The 15,447-nt window shown below is 48.4% G+C and overlaps 6 protein-coding genes, 2 non-coding genes and 1 pseudogene across 8 annotated transcripts; 5 read left to right on the plus strand and 4 right to left on the minus strand.

Annotated features, from left to right (window-relative positions):
* Nucleotides 1–541: 541 nt before the first annotated feature.
* YALI1_D12956g (Compare to YALI0D10274g, Misc non-coding, gnl|GLV|YALI0D10274g [Yarrowia lipolytica] similar to Bos taurus accessory protein B12 of complex1) lies at nucleotides 542–858 on the minus strand (annotated as a pseudogene).
* An 809-nt stretch (nucleotides 859–1,667) lies between these two features.
* On the plus strand, nucleotides 1,668–4,124 carry YALI1_D12964g (uncharacterized protein; the record flags this gene model as incomplete). Its single annotated transcript, XM_502652.3, has 1 exon — nucleotides 1,668–4,124. The coding sequence occupies one exon, from the start codon at nucleotides 1,668–1,670 to the stop codon at nucleotides 4,122–4,124; it is 2,457 nt and encodes an 818-aa protein (XP_502652.1).
* Nucleotides 4,125–4,904: 780 nt separating this feature from the next.
* Nucleotides 4,905–5,882, plus strand: YALI1_D12996g (uncharacterized protein; the record flags this gene model as incomplete). Its single annotated transcript, XM_502653.4, has 1 exon — nucleotides 4,905–5,882. The coding sequence occupies one exon, from the start codon at nucleotides 4,905–4,907 to the stop codon at nucleotides 5,880–5,882; it is 978 nt and encodes a 325-aa protein (XP_502653.2).
* A 151-nt stretch (nucleotides 5,883–6,033) lies between these two features.
* On the minus strand, nucleotides 6,034–6,555 carry YALI1_D13013g (uncharacterized protein; the record flags this gene model as incomplete). Its single annotated transcript, XM_068282672.1, has 1 exon — nucleotides 6,034–6,555. One exon carries the CDS (start codon nucleotides 6,553–6,555, stop codon nucleotides 6,034–6,036), a length of 522 nt encoding a protein of 173 aa, XP_068138773.1.
* Nucleotides 6,556–7,200: 645 nt separating this feature from the next.
* On the plus strand, nucleotides 7,201–8,382 carry YALI1_D13019g (uncharacterized protein; the record flags this gene model as incomplete). Its single annotated transcript, XM_502654.3, has 1 exon — nucleotides 7,201–8,382. The coding sequence occupies one exon, from the start codon at nucleotides 7,201–7,203 to the stop codon at nucleotides 8,380–8,382; it is 1,182 nt and encodes a 393-aa protein (XP_502654.3).
* Nucleotides 8,383–8,567: 185 nt separating this feature from the next.
* On the minus strand, nucleotides 8,568–8,690 carry YALI1_D13034r. The gene has a single exon (XR_002432120.3). It is a non-coding gene; the product is annotated as a 5S ribosomal RNA (ribosomal RNA).
* A 631-nt stretch (nucleotides 8,691–9,321) lies between these two features.
* On the minus strand, nucleotides 9,322–9,618 carry YALI1_D13042g (uncharacterized protein; the record flags this gene model as incomplete). The annotated part of the gene is made up of 2 exons (XM_068282673.1): nucleotides 9,322–9,449; nucleotides 9,492–9,618. 2 exons carry the CDS (start codon nucleotides 9,616–9,618, stop codon nucleotides 9,322–9,324), a joined length of 255 nt encoding a protein of 84 aa, XP_068138774.1.
* A 1,253-nt stretch (nucleotides 9,619–10,871) lies between these two features.
* YALI1_D13056r lies at nucleotides 10,872–10,953 on the plus strand. Its single transcript has one exon. It is a non-coding gene; the product is annotated as a tRNA-Ser (tRNA).
* A 1,432-nt stretch (nucleotides 10,954–12,385) lies between these two features.
* YALI1_D13071g (uncharacterized protein) lies at nucleotides 12,386–13,231 on the plus strand (the record flags this gene model as incomplete). The annotated part of the gene is made up of 1 exon (XM_502655.3): nucleotides 12,386–13,231. One exon carries the CDS (start codon nucleotides 12,386–12,388, stop codon nucleotides 13,229–13,231), a length of 846 nt encoding a protein of 281 aa, XP_502655.1.
* Between the last annotated feature and the right edge of the window lie 2,216 nt (nucleotides 13,232–15,447).

Genomic DNA, 15,447 nt, shown 5'->3' on the forward strand with positions numbered 1-15,447 from the left:
ATGGTGGATTTATATTGTTGCCATGAACCGGTCTCTCGCAAGTACTCAAACTCGAACAGGACCTGAAAACAAGAAACAGCAGTGCTTTCAACAGTTTCCTGGGGGGGAAAGAATGTCCCTTCAAGAATATATGTCCCTTCAAGGTGACTTGCTGTTTACAATCCACACACGTGTATCTACACTTCGATCCAGTACGACAGCATATCAGTTTTCTTGGGCTCTACAGACATACTACCGATAATCGTACAAGTACCGTCTTCCGAACCCATACCTACAAGATCAAAGCTACAATTTTACGACGGGTTAAGTCCAGGAGCAGCTCCGAACTGGCTGGATAGAGTGGATGGAATCGCATAGAGTGCCAGGCTATCGCTTCAGTTCTTCAGTGTTAACTTTCGTGATCATATCACATCAGATCAGCAACACCACAATGTGACCTCCAGCCCCCTCTCAGCCCCCATTTCCATTTAATCCCCTTGTCCATCTGTCCCCGCCCCTCCGTATGACATAAATATGTATTCAAACATGTAGCGCTCTAGCTCTAGTGGTGATGGTCGTCCTTCTTCTCAAAGAGAAACTTCTCGGCGGCCAGGTAGGCACCAAATGCAACGACAGCAATGCCGAATCCGGGAGCGGCGCCCTTGAATCGGTTAGCTCGGGTGAAGTTTGTCTGGTATCTCCAGGCCTCTCTGTTGTTAGTTCTGTGCAACATGTGGTCGTGTCTCCAGTGTTGGTGCTCGGAAAATCGATGCTTGAAACGTTCAGTGGGAAAACTCATGTTGAAATCGAGCCGCGTTGCCGCTTGCTCTGTGTTCGTACTCACCGTCGAGCCCAGGGGTCTTTTAATTGGGGAGCCATTGTGATATGTTGTGTTGGTCTGTGATGCACCGACTAAAGTTGTACTTGATTATGTATTGAATTCTATTGGCCCGTTGATAGGTTATGAGTGAGTGGGAATATGTGAGGAGGAAAAACTTTGGGGAGCTGGTATGGACCTGCAAGTAGTGAGTTATATTGTGCGGGAGGCGATTTTGGAGGTATTTAATTGACTACCGTTTGATTATATACTCAAGAGTACCAAGCACGAGGTTTTTGTAACTTCTAGAAAGAAAAAAAAGGGGGGAAAAAGAATTAATAATAACGATAATATATATAAAAAGAATTATTCTGATGGTTGTAGCAACGTTTGGAATTGGCAACGATCATAATCAGCGACAGCCTTTTTTATTTATTTATTTTGTATCCACTTTTTAATTTTAATTTATTTTTCAAATAATAACATAATACTTTTTTCAATTTTTCAATTACAATAATATTGTCAACTAAAATGGTTGCTACATACTTAGATTATACTTTAGAGTGGAAGCTTCTAGACGGTCACGTTATGTGTGTTCGATAAAAGAGTGTGGTAGTGCCCTTGAGACGGTAGAAAGGACCAAATTGCATTCTGAAACAGTTTTAAAGCCGCAAACAGCATCTCTTACCCCTCTGGCGCCGTGCGCTCTTCCATCTATAGCTCCACTTGTGCACTCGTCATGTATGCAAGGATGACACTTCTGATAGAGTTCGTAGATAGATCAGTGCTTGAAAAGATCACAGAAAGGAGCGCCATACCGGTATAAGACCACAAGCGCATCTTGTTGCTTTCTTTCTCTCTCCACCAACACATGTCCAACAACAGTCTAGGCGCCATACCAGCTTCGGATTCCGAGTCTGACGGTGTTTATGAACAAACAGCAAGCGAATTCGAGTCTGAAATTGAACTAGAAACCAACGAAAATGAGCATGAAAACAACAACGCCGAGTCTGTGGCGTTAGAAGATCTTTGTCTGAATGGAGCGGCTTCCGAAGTTCCTTCTCTAGAGCAGAACGACGAAAACGACGTTTCAGACGTTTCAGAGGAAGATGACTCAGATGCCCACTCAGAAACCTCCTTCCAAGACATAACAGACCAGCTGATCGCCGAGATTTCTGCCGGCGAGTACCCGTGCCTCATTTGTACGGAAGATATCACACCCAAGTCCAAGATCTGGAACTGTCCTACCTGCTACAGAGTCTACGATATTGACTGCATCAGTGACTGGGCCGGCCGAGGTCTCAAGGCTCCCATCCCGCCTGGAGAAGCCAACAAGAACAAGAGACCCAACTGGAAATGTCCCTCGTGTAATGGCGCGTTCGAGAAACAGCCCAAAACATACACCTGTTGGTGTGGCAAGGTGCAGGATCCGTTCGTCAACGAACTGGTACCTCACTCTTGCGGCCAGACTTGCGGTCAATCAATCGATTGTGTCCATGGCTGCTCGTCAGCGTGCCACCCAGGACCCCATGTTGAATGCTCAGCCATGGGACCTGTTATGTCTTGTGCCTGTGGACGATCTAGACGTCAGTGGCCCTGTGTGCTTACTCCTTACAAAGGCTGGAGCTGCGAGGTTGTCTGTGGCGAAATCATGCCCTGTGGAGAACACACGTGTTCGCGCCAGTGCCACACAGGTCTCTGTTCGGTCTGTGTGGAAACTACTCCTGCCAAATGTTTCTGTGGAAAGACTGAGAAGAATATCACGTGTCATATGGACGAGGAGATGCAGAACCAGAACGGTCGGTACTCGTGCGAAGATGTCTGTGACACACTGTTTGACTGTGGTATTCACAAGTGTGAAGAAATCTGTCATCCGTTTGTCTCCCATGAATGTCCTCTAATCCCCTCCAGACAGACTCACTGTTACTGTGGCCAAACCAAGAATGAAGATCTGGGCATTGAGCGGACTAAATGTACAGATGCAGTGCCCACGTGTTCTCTGACGTGCTCTAAAACCCTCTCTTCTTGTGACCACAAGTGTCCCCAAAAATGTCACTCTGGAGACTGTCCTCCTTGCAAGGAAACAGTCAAGATGCACTGCTCCTGTGGCAGGCAGACCTTCTCTGTTCCCTGCGGCACCTCAGAAACCCCCAAGTGTACCCACAAGTGCGCAGCTCTCCTGTCGTGCAGAAAACACTACTGCATGGACGAGTGTTGTGAATGGGAGGCTGTGGCTATCCAGCGAGAGAAGCAACGCAAGAAAACAGGCGCACAGATCCCTGTCGAAGAGCCCAAGCATCATTGTGAAAAGAACTGTAACCGACTCCTCAAATGTGGCATCCACAGGTGTCCAGATAGATGCCACTCAGGAGCCTGTAAGCCCTGCATGCAGGCCACCTCCTGGGACGACGTCAACTGTCCCTGCGGCCGAACTACCACCTACGCTCCTATCCGGTGTGGCACTGCTCTCGAGGTGTGTGCTTGGCCCTGTGAACGAGATCCTCCCTGTGGACATCGACGTATCCAACACACGTGCCACAGCGACTCGGAGCCTTGTCCTCCCTGTCCGGTGCTCATGAACAAACCCTGTCAGTGCGGAAAGAGCACCGTGAAGGGTGTTCGATGTTTCCAGACCCAGGTCACGTGTTCTCAAACCTGTGGAGAGCTGCTAGCGTGTGGAGTTCACAAGTGCTCGAAACACTGCCACGTACCCGGCGAGTGTGAAGAGTGCACCCACGGTTGTGGCAAGACTCTCAGCTGCGGTCACGTGTGTAAGGCTCCTTGTCACGCTCCTTTCCCCTGCGACGAGTCTGAACTGTGCAAGGAGAAGGTCGAGGTCACGTGCGAGTGCGGCAATATTGTTGAGGAGCGTGAGTGCGGTGGTTCCAAGTCAACCAAGCGGCATGAGGAGGAGCTTCCCTGTTCGGCCGACTGTTACAACAAACAGCGACTCAAGAACATGGCTGGAGCTTTGGATATCGCTGTGACACGATCGGGTGAGCGAGTCATTGACTATGCGGCCATCATGTTTGAATACCCCGAGGAAATCATTGACTTTTACAGACAGGAGCCGTCATTTTGCATTGAGATGGAGCAAAAGATTGCAGCTCTGGTGAACGATGAGTCGAAGAAGGTTCTGAGGTTCCCGCCCATGCACACAGCTCAACGAGCATTCTTGCACCAGCTGGCTGAGGTATACGGCTTTACCTCCATTAGTCAAGATCCTGAGCCGTATAGATCTGTTTCGATTATGCAGAACTTTCCCTACGCCGCCAAGCCTCCTATCACCATCAGGGATTGTGTCATGAGGAGAAACAGCTCTGTCTAGCTGCGGAAGAGATGCGAAGGAGCTCTGTAGCAGCGCATACAAAAAAAAACTCTTTGCTCTGTCTACCAGCAGCAACTGCAGGTCATAGCTCTGTCCACTTTGTAACAGCTTGTACTTGTATATGCATTAATAAATTGATATTTATAACTGACTGTATTCTAACTACATCACCGTTACGTAACAGTCGCCTGCTTGTTCCTCCTTTGGTTTTTGAGCTTCTTGAGGAAGGGCATGTCTTGATTATCAGAGCTTTTTTTACTTAGATTTATTTGAAGGAAAAAATTAACTGATGGTGCAAAGTGAGTGTTCCTGAGATGGTGGCAACACACGCAGTCTATAAAATGATGTTTCAATGGATGCTGTTTGAAATTAAATGTTTTTTGTTTGACCTTTCTGTATATTATCAATGGGAAATTCCACTTCATGTGAAAACTGAGATCTTCAACTTACTTAGCTTTAGTTGAAGTCTACAGTGTACCATCATGCCCCCCCCCTCAAATATAATTCCAGTAATACTGGAGTCGGGCAAGCAAATGTAGAGACACTACTAACACCGTGAAATGGCTAAAAAGGAATGGAGCAACTATTGGCCTCATTAATCTCCACCATTGAATACATTTGCTGCTCTTTACATCCGCTTCTATCTTTTATTTGGCTATATAAATAACTCACCACCTCGCCTCGAACCCACAACCTCCCCCATTACCCCGGATCTTATCACAGTTTGATTGCAGTATAGCGCCAGCCCCATCCAACCCATCCAAAACCACCACCGCCGCCATGTCCGAAACAGCCATCATCAACGTGTCGTCGTTGGACCGTCCCAAGGTCCTTCTGATGGGTCTCCGGCGGTCCGGCAAGTCGTCCATCTGTAAAGTCGTCTTCCACAACATGCAGCCTCTCGACACTCTGTATATTGAGTCCACTTCCAAGCCTGTTGAAGAGGAGTTCAACTCGCTGATCGATTTCAGCGTGCAGGAGCTGCCCGGCCAGCTCAATTTCTTCGAGCCCGACCAATACATTGACTCTGATCGGCTCTTTCAAAACGTCGGGGCTCTGGTCTACGTGATTGACTCTCAGGACGAGTATCTCAACGCTCTATCCAACCTGCACAACATCATCGAGTACGCCTTCAAGATCAACCCGGACATCAACGTGGAGGTGCTGATCCACAAAGTCGATGGCCTCAGTGAGGACTTCCGTCTCGATACCCAGAGAGATATCATGCAACGAGTGTCAGACGAACTGGTAGACGCTCGGCTGGACGACGGAGATGTCAAGCTCAACTTCCACCTCACGTCCATTTTCGACCACTCCATCTACGAGGCGTTCAGTCGAATCATCCAAAAACTGATTCCTGAACTCCCGGTGTTTGAAAATCTGCTCAACGTTCTGTGTTCACATTCGCTGTTTGAAAAGGTGTTTCTCTTCGACGTCAACTCGAAGATCTACGTAGCTACAGACTCATCGCCCGTCGATAACCAGACTTACGAGGTGTGCACGGACTTTATTGACGTCGCTGTCGATCTGGACAATCTGTATGAGAATGGATCGGACTCAAAGAGCTCGGAAAACACCCTCAAGTGTGTGTCCAAGCTGCAAAACGGAGTCACGTTGCATCTGCATCAAATGGTCAAGGGTCTGGCTCTGGTGGGTCTGATCAGAAAGGAGAATGGCCAAAAGATGGCCCTGGTGGACTACAACGTCCAGGTTTTCCGCGAAGGACTGGAGCGAATCTGGGGGATAAACAAAAAGTAAATGCATTGCACAAACCATCCATAGATATAATTTATTGTCACATATAAGTTAGTGTGTTCTTTATGAGCTTTCTGAAGCATTCTAACAAAGGGCTGTAGGAAAGAAGAGCTCCTTGGATAGAGACCTTTGAGAGACAGATGCTTTTCCGCCTTTATTTGTTGTCAATACCATCTCCCTGCTTCGCAACTTCCCTCTGAATGTCATACTCCACGCCCTTGCATTGTTCCTTGATCACTGCACTATCTTCCTGAGTCAACACCCTTGGAAGAAAAGTGATGACCGGCCGTGTCTGAGTCTGCAAGAACCTCGCATCATTACGCATCTTCTCGTGTCGTTTCGTCATCTCCAGTTTCTTGCGTTCCCTCCTTTTGCGTAAGATTGTTTCCTTAAGAGCCTGACTCTCCTGAGATCCCTGGTTGGCCCTCCTGTTCCGTATCCGTTGTTCAATGTCTGATTTGGTCAAATCCGCACCTCGGTTTCCAGTCACTCCTTTCCTTGTCCCTGCTTTCCCTCCTTGGAGAGACCCCAGTAGATCACCCATCAAGCGTTTGCCTCTACTGGAGTCATCTCGAAGAGGTCTGGGGCGCAGATCGGGAGTTGTGTTTGTGCTCATGCTAGTATCGCAACCAACCACGGTGTCTTCAGAAGAAGCCCTTGTGCTCTTTTCACTCATGCTAGAAGAATCGACTGTGGGTCTCTGTGTCACTGTATCACTGTGTCACTAAGTCGCCGTGTCGCCGTGTCGCTTGTGGATCTTGTATCACAGTGTGAGTCACTTGTGTGTCGTCTTCAGCCGCGTGGTGAGCTCAGTTGGTACCACTGTAGTGTAGTGTCGCTTTGGGTTCTTTCCTGACGTGACGTGGTTTACCCTGTCATTCGACGAAAGGGCTTCCTCTCCCCAACACCTGCGTACGCGATGTTGCACTTTTTTCCTCGAAAATCCTACATGCGAGCAAGCATCGAGATCCCGAACTTTATGTGAACGCCATTGAACTTTAGCCTAAGGAGAACAACCAATATATAGAGGCAATTCGAGCAAGCAAAGTGAAGGAAGAAAGACCTGGTTACCGGTTTATCATGTGGGACCACTGCGGGTTTGGAAAATCACGTGTTTCGCCTCTTCTGCGCTCTCTACGGTCACCCCTACAAGAAAGCAAGCGCATCCTGATGCACACGCACCTCATCTCGAACCCACCGAATACGACTGCTGTGAAGCAAAAGTACGGAAGTGTAAAAAGCCGCCGTAATTTGAGACATTTGGACCAAGCCCGACTGCGTGGAGAAGTCTGAGGTTGAATTTTTTCGATTTTCAATTTTCATGCACGTGACATGCTGTTTTATATGCCGTACTCGTACAAGTGGTCACTTTTCAGTTCAGATAGTCGCGTGCGGAACCTTACCTCTTACTCACTACTCATACCGGACACTCACAGATGCCATGGAATGGATACACGAGATATCCGAGCTGAACCCGTTCATCAAAAACGGCGCGTTTGATTTCTCCACTGCCGAGGCAAACTGCGAATTCACAAAGGCGTCCCTGTTGAGGGATTACGGTCTGAAAGTTGAACTGGACCCTGCTAGACTGTGTCCTCGAGTACCCATTCGTGTAGCTTATGTTGAGTGGATTGGTGAGCTGATTCCAGAGACGCTGGAACCAAAGACAGTGACTGGACTCGATGTAGGCACAGGCACATCGTGTATCTATCCTTTATTGGCAGCCAAGATTTACGGATGGAACATGATAGGCAGCGATATCGACGACAAGGCGGCTGAAACGGCTCAAAAAAATATTGAAAGGAATCCAGAAATTGAGAAATTGATCACCGTCAAGCATGTGAGTCCACAAAGGGACTTCTTTGACTTCCCGAACATCACTTTCACAATGTGCAACCCTCCGTTCTATGCGTCGTTTGAGGAGATGGAAACCAGTCTGTCCAACAAGACTAGCAGACCTGCCGGTGAATTAAAAGCTGCCCAAACAGAACTTATCACCACGGGTGGAGAACTCGGCTTCCTACAGCGCATGATAGGCGACTCGAAAAGACACAAGGACATTCTCTGGTTCACGTCCATGGTGGGAAAGAAAGATACCATGGAAAAGGTGTGTGCTCAACTCAAGGAGGAGGAGATATATCACACGGTGGTTTCGAGACGCCCAGGAAAGACAAAACGATGGTTCATCGCCTGGACTTTCACTCCGACCGCAAAACACGAATGTGTGTCTGGAGACTACAGCTTGGGGGCTGTGGAGAAGGTGTTGATTAACAACGATGTCCCATATAAGAAGGTCAACACAAGCATTGTTGCACTTCCAAAAGGTGATATATGGAGCAGAAGGTACAAGAGGGCGAAACTGAGAAAGGACACAGTTGAACACCAGCAACAGTATGAGTTTCTGTTCACAGAAAAGACTCTAGTATGGAAACAGGGCACAGACAAGACTGTCTGGGACTCTTTTGGTTCGTGGATCGCAAGGAACCTGAAGGAGAATAAGTAATGTGCATGATGCGATAAGTAATGGTGAGAGAAATGTTATTAGAAAGCGTATCAATCGACGCACAATCCCATGCTGTGTGAATGATACAAAAAATCTACTTTTTCTATATGTACCCCACAGCGCACCATCGCGAGAAGATCAGATACAACACGACATGAAAAAATGTAGCGCTTAGATAACAAAAAGATTACAGCACCCAGGATTCTCGTATGGTCTCCCACTACAATACTAACTAGGCTCTCTGTGGCTTTTGACTATTGGCTGATCGGAACGGGAAGCCGTATTTTCACCAGGATATGGCCGTTGAGTTCGGGGGTGCGTTGAGCTACTACAACTGGCCATATGTTTTTGAAAGCAATAGATGGGTATTTTAGGACAGATAAAAGATAAATGCTTATACTTGTTAGGGGATCAGCGGCTAAGAAATAGGCCGCCTGAATAAGTCTCTCGTGAAACCGCTAGCGGAAACTAACGACGAGGGCCCCCACGTGGGGCCCTCAGTGGGATTACGCTATCATTAAATATCCGATATGCCAAGCCCTGCTATCACCGGACAAAGGGGCTGCGCCGCAAACCCTGGATAACATATAAAACCCCTGTATTCCATGTATTTTATATATACACCTTTCTTGAGAGTGACGGCAGTGACCATACCTTCGGTATGGCCACCCCGGCTGAGTCATCAGTCGGCTTAGTCACGGGGCCTGGGTTCTAACAATACTCAAACTTTGTTTGAATGTATATAACGTAACTGATATGTCACGTGACATATTCACCAAAAACGCATTTTCTGACCCTTTGAAGTATACTTCTGATAACTAAAGGACATATGATACATAATTTGCAGGTCTAATTTCTACTTGTATCTTTTATTTACCCTGGTATAGTCCCAAATTGTTACTGTCATTGCTTCTAATTTCCGACGGTAACGTTCACCAGTCAAAAGAACTGATATGGTCGGAAATGCTCGCTGTTCTCACCCGAGCAAAATATTTTCTTGTCCAAGCAAGATTTTTTCCGAGTGTCGCATTTCCTTGTATAGATTGTCGTTGTCTTACTCTCGGGTGCTCCCGTAATCTTTTACCCCTCCTAACAGGGGTGTTGTCCACATGAAAGACTGGGAACAGCTAGAGTTTTATGTTCCAGGGAAAATCTCTCCATGAGATTGAGAACTCGTAGTTGGGCACCGGGGAAGCGAGTAGACCCGTAGCTGTGAGTCCTTCTATCCAGATTCATCTTCTTGCGCAGTCTTGTCCTTCCTTGAGCGGTGGTGTTTTGTTAGTACTAAAAACGGTAGAATCACAGCTATTTCGGAATAACTGAGTCCTTTCCTACTCTCCGGATCGTCTGATGACATTGTTTTGTCGGAAGTCTTCTCTTCGTGCGACTGGGGTCTGAGACGTGGTGTATCATACAGTATGTACAAGTCTTGTAGGGCAGTCCAGAGTTCTCTTCAGCCAAGACCGAGATTTCGGGGAAGACGAAAACCAAAACCAAAATTACCCGGTTTGTTTCTGAATGGACATATCCATGGCTCTTCCCTTTGTCTATCCCCTATCCTGGGTGTCTTGTCTTGTAAGGTACCCCGCTGTCGGCATGGCACATGGGACGAATGATCTGTACATCCAGAAAAATACGAGCTACCGAGGTAGAGACTTCAGACCTGCGGTTTGATGAAACCACACGTACTCACCCTTTTCTCCTTGTGTGTTTCTCTCGCACCGTTTTTCCTTGAAAATGCACTTGCACTTACCCCACTGTGTCAGAGTAGGAGTATGTACTGTACTTACGATATCACACCACACTGGCGTCTTGTCTCACTGCGAGGAGGTTGGTACCGGGTATTCTTTCTTTGCTTCAGCGTGCCTGGCGGAGGAGATTGACTCTGATCCGTTCTTCTGCCTTGCACGTGCCTTCTAGAAGACTTGTGGAACTCGTACTCGTATCTTTTTATCTCCAGTTCCCTGTCCGTACCATCTCAACATACAAGTGCTGTATGTCTCAGTACAAGGGCATCAAGGCTTATCTGACAGTGTCATATGCTGAGGATGACGTAGGTATGGAGCACCTCTGGTGTCTCGGAATTGGAATTCCTGGTGTTTCAGTTGACGAATACGAAAATCCGAGAATTGAGACTTCCAGAGCGGTCTGAGCCTGTGGGTGGATGCTGAGGTGATGTCGGGTTCAGTGTTGATATGGCGTGGTCTCTTTGATTGCATGTCCAGGAAGTATAACAAGTACTCGTACTTGTAGCTCGACGTCTTTACCTGATATATCACCGCGGATTAGCGCACATAACTTGCACCAACAAACCACCTAAAAATTGCCATAAAGTTGTAATACTACAAAGATGGGAAAGTTGAAGACACAGTACCCGCTAAATGACCATGGTTCACCCACTAAACCCTCCTAGAGTTTCAAATCGACTTTTTTTCGAAAATCCAGATCCCACCGTGCACTGGCCACAGTTTTCATTTTCAATATCTCCTGGCATCCTGGCCGAGCGGTTAAGGCGAGAGATTAGAAATCTCTTGGGGTTTCCCCGCGTAGGTTCGAATCCTGCGGATGTCGCCATTTTTTCCTTCTCATTGAACCTTATCTTTTTTTGGTTCACAAAACCAGCATGGTTTCCGCAAAGTTACGACCTGACCAAGGCAAACTCGAGCTCTTCTCCCAAGTCCAGTTTAACGACTGATCTGCGGTTTCGAACCCACGCTTTATTGTTACGTCAGATGGCGGGGTATCCTGAGCAAGCTCCAGGCAGTCTTGTAAGTCAACAAGGAGTCATAGATGTACGCGTCCAGAAACGAATTCGGAGAGCAGCATCAGTTGAGAGCCCGTGTGGATAAAGGCCTTGTCAAACGCACTCTAGCACGCGCCCAGACAAGACGTACGACAACCGTCCTTGTGCTGGCCACAAACGTCGCTTATGACGCCGCGTTGGGTCTTATCGCAGCGTTTGGGTTTGGACGAAGGAACAGGTGGGTGGGACTAGAGTGGAGTGACCGGATGGATATACTTGTAGCGACAAAATTGGTGGAGGTGAAACGACCTAGTAAGGGGGGTGCGTTAGCAGGTCTAGGACAGAGAAAACCTACCCGCAACCACACACTAGAGAATAGCTCCCGACACCCTCATCTAGATAGTACAGGGCGTCTTGGACCGTCACTGGATGTGTGACGAAGACACCTATGGCCTTGCACGTAATATTTTTGGCGGAGCTGGTTAGACTCAGAAACCCTATTTTCAACACAAATGCAAGTCTGCAGAAAGACCCAACCTTGTCTAGTCCGCCATGTCTTGGCTCGCTGCCACTGGTGGCTCAGAATATGCCGACCCAACAACGGAGACATCCCACGCTTATCTACACAAGAGGGTGGTTTCAAGGCAATAAAACAGCATAAGACAGACCCAGACAAGCAGAAAAGACAGACAGTCTGGACGTTTGCGCCCCACCCTTTGGTATCACCAGTCTAACATGCAATTTCGGGTCTCACTTTTTAGTAGTGCAATTTGACATGGGTAGAAGACACACCTTGTACTGTAGTTTCGTTGTATGGTGTTTGGGCCACTTCTTTTTTTCCTCTCTTAGCGACAAGCGCCCTAGGTGCATGTAAACTTCTCCCGCGTGGTCGCGACGGGTCTAACGGGGGCATAGTGAATCGGGGGAATCTATTGCTCTTCATTGCCCGTTGACGGAGACCATAAAAGGCGGTGGACCAACGAGCCAACCTAGGGCCGCCTCCGCCCCCGCCATTTCCTTGCTCCCTATTTACCGCAAAATTTTCGTGCGCCAGGATGCGCATATCAACGGTACCCCACCCCATGCTATTGCGTTTTGGGTTTGGACCAAACCATGAGTGTAAAATTACCTTGCAGTGTTTGGTGAATTCCGGAGATATAAGTAAGGTAAGTCTTGACAAGTGGACGGTCCATCTATAAAGGTCACGACAGTAGTGCACTCACCACCACCAAAACGACACACACATCGACATCACACACCATGGGCACCATTCTGCAGCCACCACGCCCCCTCGTCCTGGACGACACTCTCCAGGACCTGCGAGTCCAGGTCCAGAAGCTCGACCTCAAAATCAAACGAGACTCATCGCCACCATCAGACAAGCCGCGGACTCTCCCCTCTTTGCATCTCCAGGCGTCTGAGCGACCGTCTCGATCGGAAATGTCCGCCGTGGACTCTGCAGCCGACAAAATCACCAGTAGCCTGGGCAAAAACGGATTCAACTCGACGTCGCCCTACGACGACGTGCGGGTCGTACTGGCGCGATACGAGGATACCATCGACAGCATCATGAGCGAGGACGACGACGCAGACGCCATCGACCCGATCGGACTCGTGGCATGCATTCTAGAGCCCCATATCATCAGCAAGATGCACCGACGGCTGCAACGGGGCTCCTTCTCAGCCGACCCGTCGGACCTGGACAGCCCCATCGAGTGGGAGAAGGTCAAGGCGTGGCTGGTGGGCAAGTATTCGCGGTTCGAGTCCGATGCGGCCTGCATCGACGCCATGAAGGAGCACTTCTACGAGGTCATGCCCGGCTCCATTGCATTCAGCAGCACCCTGGTGCTCCAAGAGAAGCTGGGCCGTATCGACGTGCTGGCCAAGACCACCAAGGACGAGTCGTTTGACCCCAAGGAGTTTTCGCAGTTTATGAAGAGCCAGTTCCCACTCGAGTCGCAGGAGTGCGACGTAGAGGAGGTCAACAACATTGACAAGGCCAGCGAGGCTCTTCAGCAGCTGTTTGCTGTGGGCAAGCGAATGCTGGCCGTCATGCTGGGTCAGGAGTACGATTACAACGATGACGACTGTGACTATGATTTTTAACCGAGCAAAACCGGCCAGAACAGAACAGAACAGAACAGACAGACCCTCCCATACACACACACAGGGAAGACACGGACCAGCTTGGCCGCAGACACGCAAGTGTCGAAAACTAACGTATTTATACAGCATTATTTATATCAATGGATGGTAATCGGATGATTGAAATACACACTAGTGGAACCTTCGAATTACTACAACTCCTTGTATTACTCAAGTGCGCACCATTTATCACTAGTGCTCTAACTAATGCCAGCCCATGACGTCGACCAACATGATGATGGAAGCCTAATAGTGTTCAAAAAACGGACCAGTGCTTTTTCGATAATTGCTACTGGTCAGAATGCTGAGCCAAAGGGACCAACTTACGGGCTCTCCTAGGTATATGATTTGCAGGGCTCGGGGGCAGTACTTGTAGTATCAATACGACATTAGATGCTCTCTCACGGGCAGTGTTCGATAGCCGTGCAGTGGTTGCAGTTGGGCGGTTGTGATGTACTTTTTTTGGTTGTAGTATTTGCAGTTGGTGGGATACCACACGTCCAACAAAACACGACTTTCTCAACAAACCGCAGTCAACAAAATGCACAACCATCTTAGTTACAGCTAGGGCGCATCCTACTGTGTGTAACGCAGGTTAGTGCAATGATACAGAGGTGGTTCTTCAGAGGGTCGACTCTGCCTGTGTCCCAGACGTCTGCCGCTCGTTTTCACTGTCCCTGTATCCTGCCATCCTTCGTGATCTACAATGCCCACCAAAACAAGCTTCAGGGACGCCAAAGAATGTTTGTTTGGTCGATAAGCCAAATGGTGGAGACAGATAGGGCCAGGCGGCGGAGACAAATGACGGCTGGAGAAAGCGACAGGGTATTCGCTGTGTGGTGACGTTGCAATCAGCTCTGGATCGACACCGAGGGCCCGTCGTTTCACCGTTCTCAGCCGCTGAGTCAATCAGGGGTCCCGAACAAATCATACAAGGGTAGAGAGATCGACACTAACAAGCGGCATCGGGACTCCGCGACTGGCCAGACCAGCAGCCGGTGCATTAACGGTTGCTTACCAGACGCTCCCCAACAGCTTGTGCTGATACATACACTTATATACTCGTCCCCAGAGCTACACTCAAGTTCAGTTATGCTACGAGGACATACTATTCATAGCCAGAGTACATGCGGGTAAGACTTGTACTCGCACTTGTACAACGTAGTTTATTGCTGAACAGGTCGTGTGGTTGACCACGAGGGACGATCATCGGTTGCTTACAGTGTATCATGACCGATCGTGCGCACAGCAGCAAGACCAAGTCACCATAGGACACAGTACGACACAGCGAACCTGAGTACACAAGTACACAAGAAACAAGTACACAAGAAACAAGTTCTTGCAACAAACGCCACTCTCCATCTATCTCGTACCTGCAGCAATACATGCTGGGTGTCCCTCTTAATATTGGGTCATGTACAGCTGCAACCAGTAAGCGAACACGACACTTGGTGAGCATATACCAGTATGTATCAGTGTAGTCCAAATTCGAGTAGTACGATTAATACTGTTTTCAAGCAGTTTCTAGGACACTACACGTAATAGACGGCATTTCCCGGACATCCAACTCCACCGCACCCGTTGCACGTATCCACTGTTTAGACCGCACTCTATACTTTGAGGTAGAGGTAGAGGTAGAGAGGTAGACTCCAGACAAGTTGGCCCCAAGGTCTACCCCGGGGTAACTCCGGTGACGCAAATAAAGTACTTCTAGGAGGGACCGTTAGCGCTCGATAGGGAAGGGATGAATTTGTTGGTGTCGATCTTCTGCCGTGTTAGTGTTCGAAAAGAGGGGTAACAGAAAGGTCTATTTGAGAGGTGTACCACGGGACTGAACGGGTTGTACAGTTGTTATTTTTTGTCCAAGGGTTTCAATACTTCGACTTTTGAACTCCCCTGTTCAGCCAGACGCATACCGCGACTTTTTGGCCATGTCTCTCTTTCCAGACGTTGCTCCAAGACAAATACACTCACCTTCCTTCGTGAACGCCTGAGACACTAACTCTCTTCGATTGGGGATATCGTTGTCCCTTGCCTCAACTCTGAGCTTGCTTTCTCCCCGACTCTGGACGTCTGCCGATCATTATTGGGCCCCGGCTTGACAAATTACTCTTACTGTACGTTGTAGTATGTACTTGTGGAGAGAGCGGGACGGGAAGCATCGGTAGTATCGGTAA

The sequence above is a fragment of the Yarrowia lipolytica genome, chromosome 1D, assembly GCF_001761485.1.
Source record: "Yarrowia lipolytica chromosome 1D, complete sequence".
NCBI classification, from domain to species: Eukaryota; Fungi; Ascomycota; class Dipodascomycetes; order Dipodascales; genus Yarrowia; species Yarrowia lipolytica.